Genomic DNA, 15537 nt, shown 5'->3' on the forward strand with positions numbered 1-15537 from the left:
TTTTAAAGAATGGTTACTAACCTGCTGAATGTTATTCACCATTTCTAAAACGTATTTCTTATCTAAGGAGTCATCAGTGGACAGCTTCTTAGTTAACTGATCAAGCATAAACTCTTGGTATTGGATCATATGAAACTGACAGTTTAAAGCTCTAGCTGAGAGAGTAGCAGAGGTGTAAACTTTTTTCCCCCATCTCTCTAAGGACCTGGATTCCCTTTCAGAAGGAATAGGGTTTTTGCTGAGGTCGAGGCTACTGCCTTAGGCCCCTGGGATATAGTCTCAGGATCTGCAAGTGGGGCCTTGTATAGGTGGTGATGAGTGTCTGGCACCCTGTAAAATCTATCTGGTTTGGCAGGGGCTGGAGGTAAAGTATCAGGAGCAGTGCAAACATCATTAAATGCATCATCCACAACAGGCAGTACTGGAGGTATAGCTAAGGGCCTATGTTGTGGTAAGTGCAGAAATGTCCTAAGCCTTTTTCTGGAATCTGAGAAATCTTGTCCCTGCCATTGGAATTGTTCTCTCATGGCATGTAAGGTTTCCCAAAGGAAAATTCCTCTGGTGGAGAGGCAGATGGAATGGATTCCTCAGCATCGGAATCTTCATAAGTAGAAAAAGGAGCCTCTGGCTGATCTGTAATGTCTGAGTCATCCGAAGAATCATCAGAGGACACTGGCTCGGGGGGGCTCTGCTCTAGGTCTCTTTTCTGGGGCTGAGAGGCCCTGTCTGGGTGAGATTGGGATCCCTAATTAAGGATATTAAATCCTCTGCCAGAGTAAGCATTTGTGAACTAGAAGTGGGCCTGTGTGAGGGGCTTAACAGGCACTGATTTAACAGTTTTGGCTGCTTTAGCCCTGGCAAAGGCCTTAATAGACATGGCTGCAGGAGGCCTAGCAGCACCACGTGCTGGGGTAGAGACATCCAAAGGAATGGTGTCTGATAAATCACTAGGAACCACAGTAGTAGGCAAAACTTCTGAGGCCGATTCAACTAAGGTAGCAGGAGCCTCAGTAGTAGTCATGGATTCGCTGAAGATTGACCGTTTTCTCGGTTTTGGCGAAACCGAGACACTCGCTTTGCTTAACCGTGGTTTCGGCGAAACCGCGGACCGCGAGTGTCGGTCTTTTCTTTGCGTTTTTAACAATTTGGGTAGTCGGAGGATCCGACGGCATAATGTACGCAAAATTTGAGCCGAAAAACTGTTCAGCAAACTCCGACCGACGCCTAAGCGTTCGTCGGTTGAAGGAAGCACAGGCCGAACAGGCTGCTACGTCATGGTCTGGGCCTAAGCAAGGCAGGCAGTAAGAGTGGAAATCTTTATGAGGTATTTGTTTCCCACAAGTTAAACAGTTATTGACTTTTTCTGACATCGGCTGAGGCAAGAAAGAGTCCCCAACGGGGTACTTAGCTTTTAGAAGTCTTCGAAGTAGTATTCGGTAGTAGTAATCTCTGGATCTGACCGACCGGCACTTGCGAACAGAACAGCTTCTGCTTCGGGCGCCGCGCGGCAAGAAAGACTGAGGAAAATGGCGTCGGCTGATGCCTTTATACCCGAAGACCAGCAGAGATGACGTCGGGTGAAGTGCGACATCAGCCGAAGCCGGACCCAGACTTTGGAATCCGGCCGACCGAAGGGCTGCCTGACGACAGGACAACCCCATTTGTTATGACTGCAGATGCATCCTTGAAGGACATCTTTGTTTCTATGGACCTCCTCTGCCACGTGGGATATATTTGCCATGTTGGGAGTTCCCCTCTCTGCTGCAGAGGGATCTATCTCCACAGAAATCTTGGGAAAAGCCTTGTGATTTTCAGAACCGCATCTTTTTACCACCTTTTTGATTTTGTGTGACGGTCCTTTGCGAGGCAGAAAACTGTATCCCTATGGCAGGACAGGGTTTTCCGGTCCTGTCTACTGGTGTGTGTGTGTCCTTAAATTTAAGACCAAATAAGGTAGATCCATCAAGGGGTGCACTGATGAATGATGTCTTGAATGGCTGTGAAAAGTCACAAAGGTGCATACACAAGCTTGTCACCTTATGGCTATGCTTGAAACGGCTGCTCTGGAAACACTCACTTGTAGCATGAAAAATCAGCCACATGGAAGCTTTTGACAGGCAATAAAGGTTGTCAGTTAGGAAGATGGATTCTCTCTCTCTTCTGCTAACAAGGACCCTGACTGGGATTTGGAAAGTTCCTTCATCAGATCCATCTGAAACCTTGTCACATGTGCCACACAGTTCAATGACTGCAGGGCAAAATTGCTGAGACAAACTCACTTTTCAAACCCCTAGACCCCCTGTTAGAGGGATGCACAGGACGACTTTCATCAGCTAGTTCCTTTTTTGTGACTGCTGCAACCACCTCCTGCATTGACCGGTGGATCCCTAATCCAGTTGGTAAAGTCCACAGCATCCTAGGGATGGGGACGGTCACATTTGAATGCTTCCATGCCCAATGAGAAATGAGGTCCCCATTTCATCAGCCGGGGGTTCCACCCAGGACACAGCCCAGCTACTGCTGAATGCCTCAACAAACCCAGATTTCTCCTGTGAAGGAGCTTTGGAAGACCAACCTCCTTTCTGTCTTAAAAGCTCGAGAAGCTCTCTAAATGAGATGTCCTCAAAGGGAGATCCGGGGAACCCCTCTCCTTAATCGAAGCCTGTCTTCTGTCAAGGATTCCTGAGAGGAAGTGATGTGCCACCTCTTGCATGTACATTTCCAAAGAATTTCCACAGGTGATGAGCCCAAGAAGACTCAGAAGGCTGTGCAGAGTACTGCATGCGAACAGTCTCAAGCCCTGGATGGACTGGTTGTCCCAGTGGAACAGAATGAGAAGAATCAGAACCTAGGGCAATCAGTTTGTGGAGGGTGGATGACCCGAGGGGGAAAGAATGTCCTTATTCCCTAAAGCAGAGAGCTGTCCCAATGGCATCAAAGGCAGAGGCCATGGAACAGCCCAAAACCATCCTGATACGAGCTGCAGATAGCTAAACCAGTGCAATCTAAAGAATCACCATGACTGCACCTTTAAGTACAGGTCAGTACCAAGCTAACACTGAAGCTCTGAGGGGAAGGGAAGGCTCTGACAACCTCTAAGTCAAACCCCTACCCCAGGGAACTGGTGCCAAAGCTACGACTCCAAGACCACTTTGGCTCTGAAATCGTCAGTGCTGGCTGGATCAGAGAAGGTGCCCAAGTCAAAAGCCAACCTTTCGTATCTGACATGAACAAACTCAGAAATCTCAGATCTAATCTCCAAAGCAGAGGGGTGGATCAGAGTAGGAGTAACCAGTGTTGTTTCAGGTGGAACAAAGCTAAAGCGTTCAATGAGAGAGAGAGAGGTAGGATAACTCCCAAACGAATTGGGTCTGAAGAAACTTTCTCCTCATTCTGTCCACATCACCTTCAGAAAGGCTCTGGCCACATCACCTTCAGAAAGGCTCTGGCCACATCACCTTCAGAAAGGCTCTGTCCACATCACCTTCAGAAAGGCTCTGTCCACATCACCTTCAGAAAGGCTCTGTCCACATCACCTTCAGAAAGGCTCTGTCCACATCACCTTCAGAAAGGCTCTGTCCACATCACCTTCAGAAAGGCTCTGTCCACATCACCTTCAAAAAGATATGAGGAAGTGTCTGAATCCAAAGTTTTACCAACTTTCAGAGGAGCAGCAAAGCTTGGAGCAGAATGAGGAGTGCTTCCTTGACTTCTTAGGTTTCTCTCTTTTTCATCCGACTCCCTTTTGGGATTCTCCACCGGCGTCTTCGCAGAGGGGGACACTACAGATACTGAAGAGGAAGGTGGCAGTAACCTTTTCAGCACAAACTTGTTTCTAGGTTCCACTAGTGCCCTATGATTAAAACCAACACAAATTTTACACTCCACATCCAAATACCCAGCTCTGAGACAGCAGACACACTGAGTGGGTGCCCGAGTCAGGGATCTTATGCCCACCACAAGCAAAGAATTTCTTAAATCCAGTTGGTTTGTTCAGCATTACTCCCAAAAGAAAACAAATGACACAAGGGAGGCCTGCACAATACCAACAATGCTAAGAAAGAATTCCTGAAAAGGGAAACTGAATACCAGCAATGGTATGGTAGGCTAGTAAAAACTTGGAAAAGATGGAAGGTCATATATTTTTTGAATGCCTGAAACCAGTTTCTCTTCCCAGTCGAAGTGCTGCATCATTTTTGGATGTGTTGCCAAAAGACAATTTTTCCAAAGAGTAAGAACACAGCATTGCCTTTCTCTTATGACTCAAATCCTGTAGGGTACTGAATCTAGAAATAACAGGCTAAGGATTTAACATCAAAATATGAAGATTCCTCATCTTCACAAAAGATTTTATTTATTTATTTTTATTTTATTTTACATTTGTTGACCGGGCTAGTCTAGCTGGATATATGTCCATTTTCAGTAGAGGCCCGGGGAGAAAAGCTCCACACATAACATGATAAAGACAGATAGACAAGTTGTTAATAAAGACATACAATAAAAATAGAAATATAAATCAACTTGTTAATAAAATCAACATACGTTTAAGGAACTCAGTTTAAACTCATACACAATGTTCTGTCGGTTTCAAAGTAATTTTACCTAATACATAAAGGTTATGCAGTAAGGCATCAGCCATATAGATAACAGTTAAAGCTCAGAAGGGGAGAAGTAGAAGGAGTATGAAAGATAAAATTATAGGGACAAGGCAGGAGTCAGGAAGTGAAGAGAGGAAAAGAAAGAAGACAGTCAAGAGGAGGTGGGAGAGATGGGAGAAGTAGGTCAGAGCATAGAAGGGCAGCAAGGGAAAAGAAACAGGGTAGAAGTTAGTTTTTAAGCAAAATGAAGGGTTAAAGGTAAAGAGAGGGTGGGGAGAGAGAAGTTAGCCTGGAGTACTACAAGAACAAAGCCAGTGGTTTTGGAAATACAGTTTGATTTGTTGTTTGAAGAGAGGTAAGGATGAGATTAGAGTTAACTCTTTGGGCAGCAAATTCCATACTCTGCCTACAGTATTGGTGAAAAGAGTCACCAGCTATGTTGTGGCCCTTTACGGGTTTGGTCATAAGTTTACAAGAGGAACGAAGAGAGGTGAGATTGTTATAAGGGAGTAAAAGTTGTGATAGTATAGGGGTGTTACTAGGTTGGTACAGTAATTTGTGGGCAATCGTAAGTTGTGAGATAAGATAGTTTTGTAGTTCCAGCTTGGATACCCCCTCTTACTTTTCTAAAAGGGTAGAAAAAGGAGCAGATAAGAATTCTGGAGCTTTTACAGACAAAACTGAACTACAGAGTGAAGTGGCACCTCACCTGTGTGCCCTGTTCAATCACAGCCTCACCCCTAAGGCTTTGTCCCTACAGAATGGCGCATTGCTACAGTCATCCCTCTCCACAAAGAAGAGCGACTACAGACCCTGGGAACAATTGCCCCATTAGCCTGAAGAGTCTTGATATGCAAAGCTATGGAACGCATCATCATGGACCTAATAAACAAGGAACTAGGGCATCTCCAAACACTGGATCCTACACAGTTTGGCTTTGTGAAGGGTAGATCATGCCTGCTCAACTTCTTTGAGTCAAGTCATCAGAGCTGTGGATGAAGGCAAGGTGGTTCTTACAGCCTACCTTGATCTGTCCAAGGCCTTTGACACCAGTCCTCACTCAGGAATCATAGAAAAACTCACTAAGCTAGGCATCAACCCTTATATCACTACATGGGTTCCAAACTGGCTCACAGGTAGTACCCCACACTGTGAAAGTAGTTGACTCCCAAGTCATACTGCTGACCAGTCACAAGTGGAGTCCCAAAGGGTTCGGTCCTGGGTCCTCTCCTGTTTGGTATCTACTTCTCTGAAGTCCAGGCCAACATGAAGGGACTCTGGTTGATGAAGTTCGCAGATGATTGCAAGTTGGAAGCTATTACTAACTGCCCAAATGATGTTGACATCCTACAAAAAGGCCTCACTGAGACAAACAACTGGTGTCAGAACCATGCCCTTAAGCTCAATGCCAAAAAATGTGCTGTCACCCCCTTTGGGAAAAACCCGGTTCCCATGAATTACCACATCGATGGTGGTCCACTGAACATAGAAGGCGTTATAAGAGATCTGGGAACACAGGTCGACAGCAACCGCTCTTGACCACCACATTGTCACTGTGGTCAGAAAGTCCTTCTATGTGGCACATATCATTACGAAGGGTTTTGTATCCATGAAGAAAGATGTCTTCTCTTCCCTCATTACGCCAATCATGGAGTACAATGCCATATTTGGCATGTACCTCACTATACACCTGCAACAACTGGAGGCCGCAAAAGTACCTCACAAAGAGGATCTTAGGCCTTAAACATTTATCCTATATGGACAGATGAAAAAACTCCAACTATTCTCAGTCTCATATTGCCTACTTAGAGGCGATCTCTGCTTGACTTACAAAGCCATGTCTGACGCAGCTCTGTTAGAAATTCTACATCTAAAGAAATCCCAATCCCTCCGCACCATACGGTCTAGAGACCTCAACCTCATTACCACAATCAACAGAACATGCCGGAGGGACAGTTTCATAACGCAGAGACTGCCCAGGCTACGGAATAGACTTCACATACATGTCAAGCAGAGCACCTCACTGGCGATCTTCAACAGAAATCTTGACGAGTGGATGGGAGATAGGAAATTCACCCCAGGGATCACTCAAGCGGCTTTACTCACCACAGGCACTGGGAACTAAGGTCGGGTGGCACGATGCCAGGTTAATCCTATGGGCTAGGCTTGTAAAAGCTCCAGGGCCGGTAGCCTAGTACACACCTATGAAACTATGAACAATGCCCTGTTTGGAATATACCTCGCAAAGCATATGCAGCAGCTGGAGAGACCACAGACATTCCTCACCAAGAGAATACAGGGCCTCAAAAATCTGACACACACAGAGGCTAAAAGGTCTATCCTTCTACTCAGTTTCATACAGACTCCTCAGAGGTGACCTCTGCCTGGCATACAAGACTATCTTAGACCCCGCGCCTTCATGGGACTGCTGCATATCCGCAAGTCAAGCTCCACTTGAATAACCTGCAAGCACGGCCTCACAACCTGGTCTGTAACATCAATAGGACTTGCTGGCGGGACAGATTTGTGTCACAGACTCCCCCATCTGTGGAATGGACTTCCTCTCCACATCAAGAGAAGTACTTCTTTACCCCTTTTTAAGCGCAACCTGGATAACTGGATGGGAAATAGAAAATACATCCCTGGGATTCCACCAGTGTCCCTGCTGGACAGGGGCATCTGGTTCTGATTTGTCCAAACATGGGCTAAACGCATGGCTAAGCTTATAAAGGCCTCAGGGCCAACAGTCTCATAACTTCCTATGATCCTATAAGGCCTTTAAAGACCCTTAAGAAAATGTTCACTACGCTTGTTATGGATCAAAAGTAGTAGTAGTAACAGGAAAGGGACATGGCTATCCTTTGACGTTCTCATTTTAGAGGTGCCTGTACACAAACGACAAGGAGGGACAAACTCCTGAAGCACCTTGATAAGGGTAACCCAGTACACCCCTTCCTGAAGGAGAATCTTTGGTATACCATCTGGCCCCACAGAAATACAGTGATTGATGAGGGAAAGGCAGTCCATACAGCCTACCTCGATCTGGCGAAGGCCTTTGATACAATACCCCACTCGGGTATCATTGAAAAACTCATCAGCTTAAATGTTAATCCATACATCACAAGATGGGTTGCAAACTGGCTGAGTGACAGAACCCACAGGGTCAGAGTTGCTGGTGCCATGTCAGACTCAAAGCCTGTCACAAGTGGTGTACCACAGGGCTCAGTCCTGGGCCCACTCTTGTTTGGCATCTACTTTTCCGAAGTACAAGCAAACACAGGAGGGTTATGGCTGACAAAGTTTGCAGATGACTGCAAACTGGCCATAGTAGAAAACACATCTGACACAGATATCCTTCAGAAGGGTCTCACAGAAGCGGATAACTGGTGCCAGAGCCATGGCCTAAAGTTAAATGCCAAAAATGCATAGTCATACCCTTCGGGAAAAACAAGGTTACCCTAGCTACCAAATAGGTGGCAATCCACTGAGTACAGAAGAAGTTATCAGGGACCTGGGGACCCAGGTTGATAGTAGTCTGTCATTCGACACCCATGTAGCTAAAGTAGTTAGGAAGACCTTCTACATTGCCCACCTTATCATGAAGGGATTCTCATCTAGATCAAGGGAGGTCATAGTCTCCCTATACTCATCACTCATCAGACCAATGATTGAGTACAATGCCCCATTCGGAATGTATCTGACCCGACACTTGCAGCAGCTGGAGAGGCCACAAAGTTCCTCACCAAAAGGATAAAGGGTCTCAAACATCTGTCCTATGCTGCCCGACTGAAAGAACTCCAGCTCTATTCAGTCGCCACGCTTGCTCAGAGGTGACCTTTGCCTAACATACAAGGCCATGTCAAACCCAGATTTGATGAATATGCTTCACCTCAAAAAATCTAGATCCGTCAGAGCCACAAGGGGGAGGCGTAAACCTCGACACGGATATTAATAGGACGTGCTGGAGGGATAGATTCATCACCCAAAGACTCCCTATGCTGTGGAATAAAATCCCGGTATATGTGAGGCAGAGCACCTCGCTGGCCTTGTTCAAGAGAAATCTTGACCAATGGATGGGAGATCGCAGATATACCCCAGGGATTACCTCAGTGTCACTGCTCAACAGAGGCACAGCAAAATAATGGGTATAGTTCCCCATACTAAAGGGGTGGCGTAAGCCACAAAACTATGGGCTAGGCTTGTAAATGCCCTCGGGCAGATAGCCTAGTATGAACCTATGAACCTATATAAGAATTGTACACACCCGTTAAAATGCCAATTTTTTTGATATAAAAAAAATAAGACCACAATAAATAATTTCAAAACTTTTCCCACCTTTAATGTGATCTATAACCTGTACAATTCAATTGAAAAACAAACAAATCTGTTGGGGGGGGGGGGTAAAAAAAGTACAATAAGTTGGTTGCATAAATGTGCACACCCTTAAACTAACACTATGTTGAAGTACCTTTTGATTTATTTACAGCATTCAGTCTTCTTGGGTAGGAGTCTATCAGCATGGCGCATCTTGAATTAGCAATATTGGCCCACTCTTCCTTGCAAAAGTGCTCCAAATCTGTCAGTTTGTGAGGGCATCTCTTGTGCACAGCCTTCTTCAGGTTACCCCACAGATTTTCTATTGGATTTAACTCTGGGCTCTGGCTGGGCCATTCCAATACTTTTTATTTTCTTCTGGTGAAGACATTCTTTTGCTGATTTGGATGCATGCTTGGGGTCATTGTCATGTTGAAAGGTGAAATTCATCTTTAGCTTTCTAGCAGACACCTGAAGGTTTTGGGCCAAAACTGACTGGTATTTGGAACTGTTCATAATTACCTACACCTGGACTAAAATTCCAGTTCCAGCTTATGAAAATCAACCCCAAAGCACGATACTGCCACTACCATGCTTCAGCGTGGGGATGGTGTTCTTTTGGTGATGCGAAGTGTTGTTTTTGTGCCAAATGTACCTTTTGGAATTGTGGCCAAAAAGTTGAACATTGCTTTCATCAAACCATAACACATTTTCCCACATGTTTTTGGGAGTCTTGATGTATTGTTTCGCAAATTTTAGCCGGGCCTGGATATTTTTCTGTGTAAGAAAAGGCTTCTGTCTTGCAACCCTACCCTAATGTCCAGACATATGGAGAATACAGGAGACTGTCACATGTAGCACACAATCAGTACTTGCCAGAAATTCCTGCAGCTCCTTCAAGTGTTGCTGTTGGTCTGTTGGCAGCCTCCCTGACCATTTTTGTCTTGTCTTTTCATCAATTTGGGAGGGACGTCCAGTTCTTTGCAACGTCACTGCTGTTCCATATTTTCTCCACTTTTTGATAACTGTCTTCACTGTGTTCCATGGTATATCCAACGCTGTGGAAATTTTTTTGTACTCTTCTCCTGACTGATACCTTTCAACAATGAGATCCCTTTGATGCTTTGTAAGCTATCTGCAAACCATGGCTTTTGCTGTAGCAAGCAACTGAGTAAATGTCAGGAAAATCCTAGTAGGACAGCTGGACTTTATTTGGGGTTAATCTGAGTCTCTTTAATTGATGGCAGGTCTGTACCCAAGAAGACTGCATGCTGTAATTAAATCAAAAGGTGCTTAAACAAAGTATTAGTTTAAGGGTGTGCACACTTATGCAACCAGTTTAAGTTTTTTACTTTTTATATTTTTCCCCTAACAGATTTTTCAATTGAACTGTACAGATTACAGGTCGCATTAAATGTGGGAAAAGTTTTGAAATGATTTACTGTGGGCTCATTTTTTTATATCACAAAAACCTGGCATTTTAACAGGGTTGTGAACACTTTTTATATCCACTGTGACTATAGCCAGGTGCCCCCTTTGGGACTTAGCCAGCCATCTGAAGCTGAGCTTTAATGGCAATGGCCTCCAGAGGGGTATTGACAGTAGGAGCAGGGAGAGAAGTCAAACTGTTTCTGGGCTTAAGAGACATCCAACTATGACTAAGCAACAGAAACCTGAGAGTTTTTATACTTACATTTTTTTATGTGGCTGCTGAGGGACATCAGAGAGAGGGAGACAAATAGAGGCCATCATTCCTCCTATTTGTTCCTAGAGTCTTCTCAAAGTACATCTTTAAAGAAGATAAAAATAGATCACTGTTATGGACCGAAACAAAAACTTGGTGAGACTATCTTATAGAGGATCTAACGACTAGAGTTACATTTCTCTCTCTCAGCTGGTGTGAAATGGAACAGGAAGGGTCCCCAATGAAGATACTTATCTGCCAACATCAAATGAAAACTAGCACAATAATATGGCTGACAGACCACAGGTAAGGGAGACCGTCTTTCTTCATGGACTGGCAGTAAGAAAGTTCTGAGGAACTTTGTACCTGTATGTGACTTATGTACAAGCAAATAGTCTCATGCATGGGCGGTAGGTCGGACATACGGTGTGAGCGGGAAGAGCCAAAGCTGACTGAATTAATAGCATCTTTGACAGGGTACTTCCCTTTAGTAAGCAACACTGCAATGGTTGTGCCAGAAACAGTCTTGGCTTCCTTTTGTTGACTAACCAAGAGCATAAACCCAATATGCCCATACTACCTGGATGGCTTGTGCTGGAATCAAAGTCCTTAAATGTTATTTCATAAATGTTACACAGTTCAGTCCTTCAATTCTTTCTGGGATAGAAGAATCTCAAATTCTCTTCTAGATCGATTTTCCAACGCTACCCAGTTTATCTTTCATTTCTGCACTAATTCATAATGGATTGTTTTATTCTCTTAACTCAGACTCCAATATCTGGATCTTTAACTTTCCATCAAGTTTGAGGGTTTCCTTGATTACCTTATTTATTTTTTATCTGTATCTATCTTCATGCACTCAAGTGCCCTATTCATCTTAAGTACTCCTGACTAGATTCTATTTTTTTCTCCAAAGCAAACTTAATTCCATTTTTTAATCACTGGCCCTGGCCCTGTGTTATGGAGATCTGCTGCAAGATGAAGCAAATGGGCTGCTTCTGTCTTCTTTTTCATCTGTATTTACTTCTGCTTTTAAAGCTTTTCTTCTTCATAGATGAAGACAACAGTGAGCGAGATTTCTACTGTTACCAAAAAATTTGACTTACTTGACTACCTCCCTTATCCTGCTAGGAAGAGCTTATTAACAGCTGCCTGTCAACAAATGCTACACCAAGAGTCCCAAACATCCTCTGAGATGACTACCAAGAATAACTGCATAACCGTTAACCTTGAGTTTACCTCCAATTTCACATTACAGAACAACACATTTAGGTTCAATGTGCAGTAAATGGCTTGGCAATTAAGCAAAAAGGGTAAAGATTTCCAAATATGAGATTAGCATAATCATGACACCCCCAGATGCCACACACTCAGGTCTCAAGCAGATGTGGTATCAGCAATTTATTCCACATATTAAGACATCGTTAGAAGCTACCTTTTATTCAAACTGCAAAGCAGCTGTCTTCTAGGCATATGAAAATGCAAAAGCATTGAATGTTCAGTAAAATCTCAGCAGAAAATATTTGATCACTTAAGGAAACCCACAAAAAAGGCACCATAACTTTTTCCCCTCAGAGTACTTACCTGTACAGCATTACATTGTACGGCAGAAAATCAGGCAGAAGATGCTTGATGATACGAATAGGAAGCCAAAGCATCAGAAGAACAATGGACCCAAACACGATCTAGAAACAAACAATAAAGCAAATATATAATATCGACTACTAAAGCTGAACTACTAAAATATACAGGATTAACATCAGATCACCGACTATAACTAACTAATGCGTTCGAGACTTGGATGCCATAATTTAATCACTGATGCAGCCTTAGCTATATGGGTAGACTACAATAGCTTACAGTAACTGGGAGAGGAAGGATGAGGGTCCAGGAGCCTCTGGAAAACTGTTCTACACATGATAGAAGGATCTAGTTTGTAGTGCTTGGCAAAGGTACAAACTGATGATCAAGTTGCTGCTTTTAAAATACTTCTTGAATCTGATCAATTCAAAAATCCACTGATAAAGCCAAGGTACTGGTATAGTAAGCCCTAACCTTGTCTAGAATTGCCTTATATGGTGGTGAGTATAACACAAGGTAATAGCATGACAACCATTTGGAGATAGTCTGCTGTGAAACAGGTTGTCCTTTTTTCTTACCTTCATAAGAAATGAACTCAGAGCTCTGAAAACTTTAGTTCTGTCAAGATGATGTCTGGTTTTGTCTGTGGACATCCAGAGTAATAATCCTTTCTCCCTTGTTTTTAGGCTCTGGAAAAAAGACAGATTGGCTCAAAGAAAACCCAGACACCACTATAGGTCTAAAGGGTATAATTTGATCTTAAGGAAACTCTGCCTTTGTGGTAAATGAGATTAAGGCTGACCCCCTCACCATAAGAACTTGCAACTTAGAAGTCAAATCAATCAGCAAAATTGTTTTCCATGTTAAGAACTACATAAAATCAGCTTGATGAGGTGGGTCAAAGAGGGCAAGAGTAAATTTTTCTAAAACAAAGTTAAAATCCCAAGTGGAGCCACCTGCTTTGTAACAGACTGGCAAGGCTGGCCTTAGGTCAAATGGCACCCTAGGTGAAGGTCACCATGGAAACCACCATCTGGTTCCTCTGTTCAAACAACTTATCAGAGAGGAGCCCTCTGATTAATTCTTGCCTAAGATCCTTCGTATGTCCTCCTAATTAACCTTGTTATGGTATCAGGGATGCAAATGCTTCCATTATCATACTCATAAAAACTGAACTTATTCTGTCACATGATCAGTACCCACAAACAATAACTATACAGAATATTATAGTCAAAGTAGAAGAAAGTACTCTAAGAACTAAGCCAACACAAGAATGGAGAAAGGACACTGACAAATAGGGAAGAATGCAAAGTAAGGGTACTGAAAACAAGCAGTAGGAGGCTGGAACTTACTGGATAAAACTGGCAAAGAAACCAATGTACTGGGAGCAAATAACTAGACAGAAAAATAAGAGAGTGGGATTAAGCAATGAAGATGTTTGGATCACAGGCAAGAGACTTCTCTTCCTTACCAGGGATTCAAATAAGAGTATAAGCAAAGAAAAATAAATAGGGGAATCCTAAGTGAAAGACCTGTTTTGGAACAGTTTTGGTTGTTAAAGTGATAATTAGAAGGGCATATAAAAATACTGCATGACAACCATGCGAACCAATCAAAGGAGGTAAGAGAAGAGTGGGAAGAGACTACAAAAGCAATTTACAAGGGAACAATGGTACAAAATATGTACAGCTCACAGGCATGTAAAAAAGTACAAAGGATTCAAATTGTTTGCATAGGTATTTTTACACCTGATGCAGAATTCAAAAGTTTTCCCTCCGGTAGACAGCAAAGACTGGAGGTACGACACTTAAGAAAGTGGGGAACTGACAAGTAAATAACTGGTGTCAGAGCCATACACAAACTAAAAGCAAGAAATGCACAATAGCATCCTTTGGGAAGTCATCCACCCCTGGTAACTATCATATTCACAGCACATCCCTAAGAGTTAACCCAGTAGTCAGGGACTTCGAGATAAACGGGACTATGTTACCTTAATCGAATGATGAAAACAGCGAATGCTCTCATCGATCCAAAAAGGTCGAAACCCCTAAAGCACGAAGACATAGAACAGCGATTTTTTTCCTAGGGGGAAAAAAACTTGCTGCTCTGCAAAAAAAAAAAAAAAAAAAGTTTAAACACAAAATAAAATAAGGGGCTTCGCCCCCCACACCCCCAATGTGGTGGGGTGTGCCCCCCCACACCCCCTACTCAAATATACCAACTCTGAGATTGCACCATAATGGAGGAAATGGCAAAGTCTCAAAGATGGCCTACCGATTTTTTTCCTTGGGGAAAAAAAAAAATCGCCATTCAGTGTCTTCGCTCTTTAGGAGTTTAAACTTTTCGGATCAATGAAAGAGTGTTTGCTCTTTTCCTCATTCAACAAGGTAACATACACCCAGATAAACAGAACGTAATCTAGCCGTTGACCATCACGTGTCTACAGTAGTGAGAAAATCATTCTATGTTATGCAACTTATAAAGGTATGGCATCTAGGTCCAAGGAAGTCATTGTTCCACTGTATTCGGCATTCATCAGACCTATCATGGACTACAATGCCTCAGGCTTCCAGATATGAAAAATTTCACACAAAAAAAAAAGATCACAAGAGGGACAGTTGTAAAGAAGATTAGTGAAGTAGAAGTAAAAAAAAAATATACAGAAGTTGAAGTTGGTGAATCCTTCTGAAGTGAAGGATTTAGTGTAGAAAGTCTAACACAGGTTATATTTCACTGCATGATGGAATGAGTCGCCAAAGTAAGGAGAAACAGGAGGAGGAAACATCTGAAAAAAAACATGGACGTGGGAAAGGAAAAGATTTAATATGGTGCAATATTTATGCAAAAGAGAAAGCAAAACTAATCAGTACAAAAAGAACAGCACCAAAGATATTTGAAGAGAAATACAGGCAATGGCATCAAGACATGGAACTTCTTACAATACAAAAAAATAAGAAAAAGATGAAAAGTAGAAACAAGGATTAGTAATGGAGAAGTTGCAGAAATAGAAACTGAGGTTATAGATCATCTGCAAAGTGAAGGATTTAGTGTAGAAAGTTTAACTTGGATAATATCGCAGCAGGATAGAGCAATGGACACCCACATTAAGGAGGAACCAGTGGAGCAGGCGGCATCTATTAAGTTGCCATGTGAAGATATTTTGGAATCTTCCAAAGGAAACCAGTACAAACATTCAGTTGGAGTTGAACAGCAAAGGAAGGAATGGGAAACTGTGGCAACTATGAAGCAGTCAATGTTGTGGAGTGATAGGCCAGTGATTTCCCATACAAAAGAGCAATGGATAACACAGGATGAAACTGGAGAACGTGGCACAGAATGCCCACAGGAAATGGAGAACAA

The 15537-nt window shown here is 43.0% G+C and overlaps 1 protein-coding gene across 1 annotated transcript in view; it reads right to left on the reverse strand.

The window, feature by feature from the left end:
• The window catches only part of MARCHF6 (membrane associated ring-CH-type finger 6), a 2699933-nt gene that overhangs the window by 876143 nt on the left and 1808253 nt on the right, over positions 1 to 15537 (reverse strand). The window contains exon 23 of the mRNA XM_044064887.1: positions 12181 to 12281. Coding sequence (XP_043920822.1) covers positions 12181 to 12281 — 101 coding nt within the window. The remainder of the gene's footprint in view (positions 1 to 12180; positions 12282 to 15537) is intronic.

The sequence above is a fragment of the Protopterus annectens genome, chromosome 3.part0, assembly GCF_019279795.1.
Source record: "Protopterus annectens isolate FY-2018-M chromosome 3.part0, PAN1.0, whole genome shotgun sequence".
Taxonomy (NCBI): Eukaryota; Metazoa; Chordata; order Ceratodontiformes; family Protopteridae; genus Protopterus; species Protopterus annectens.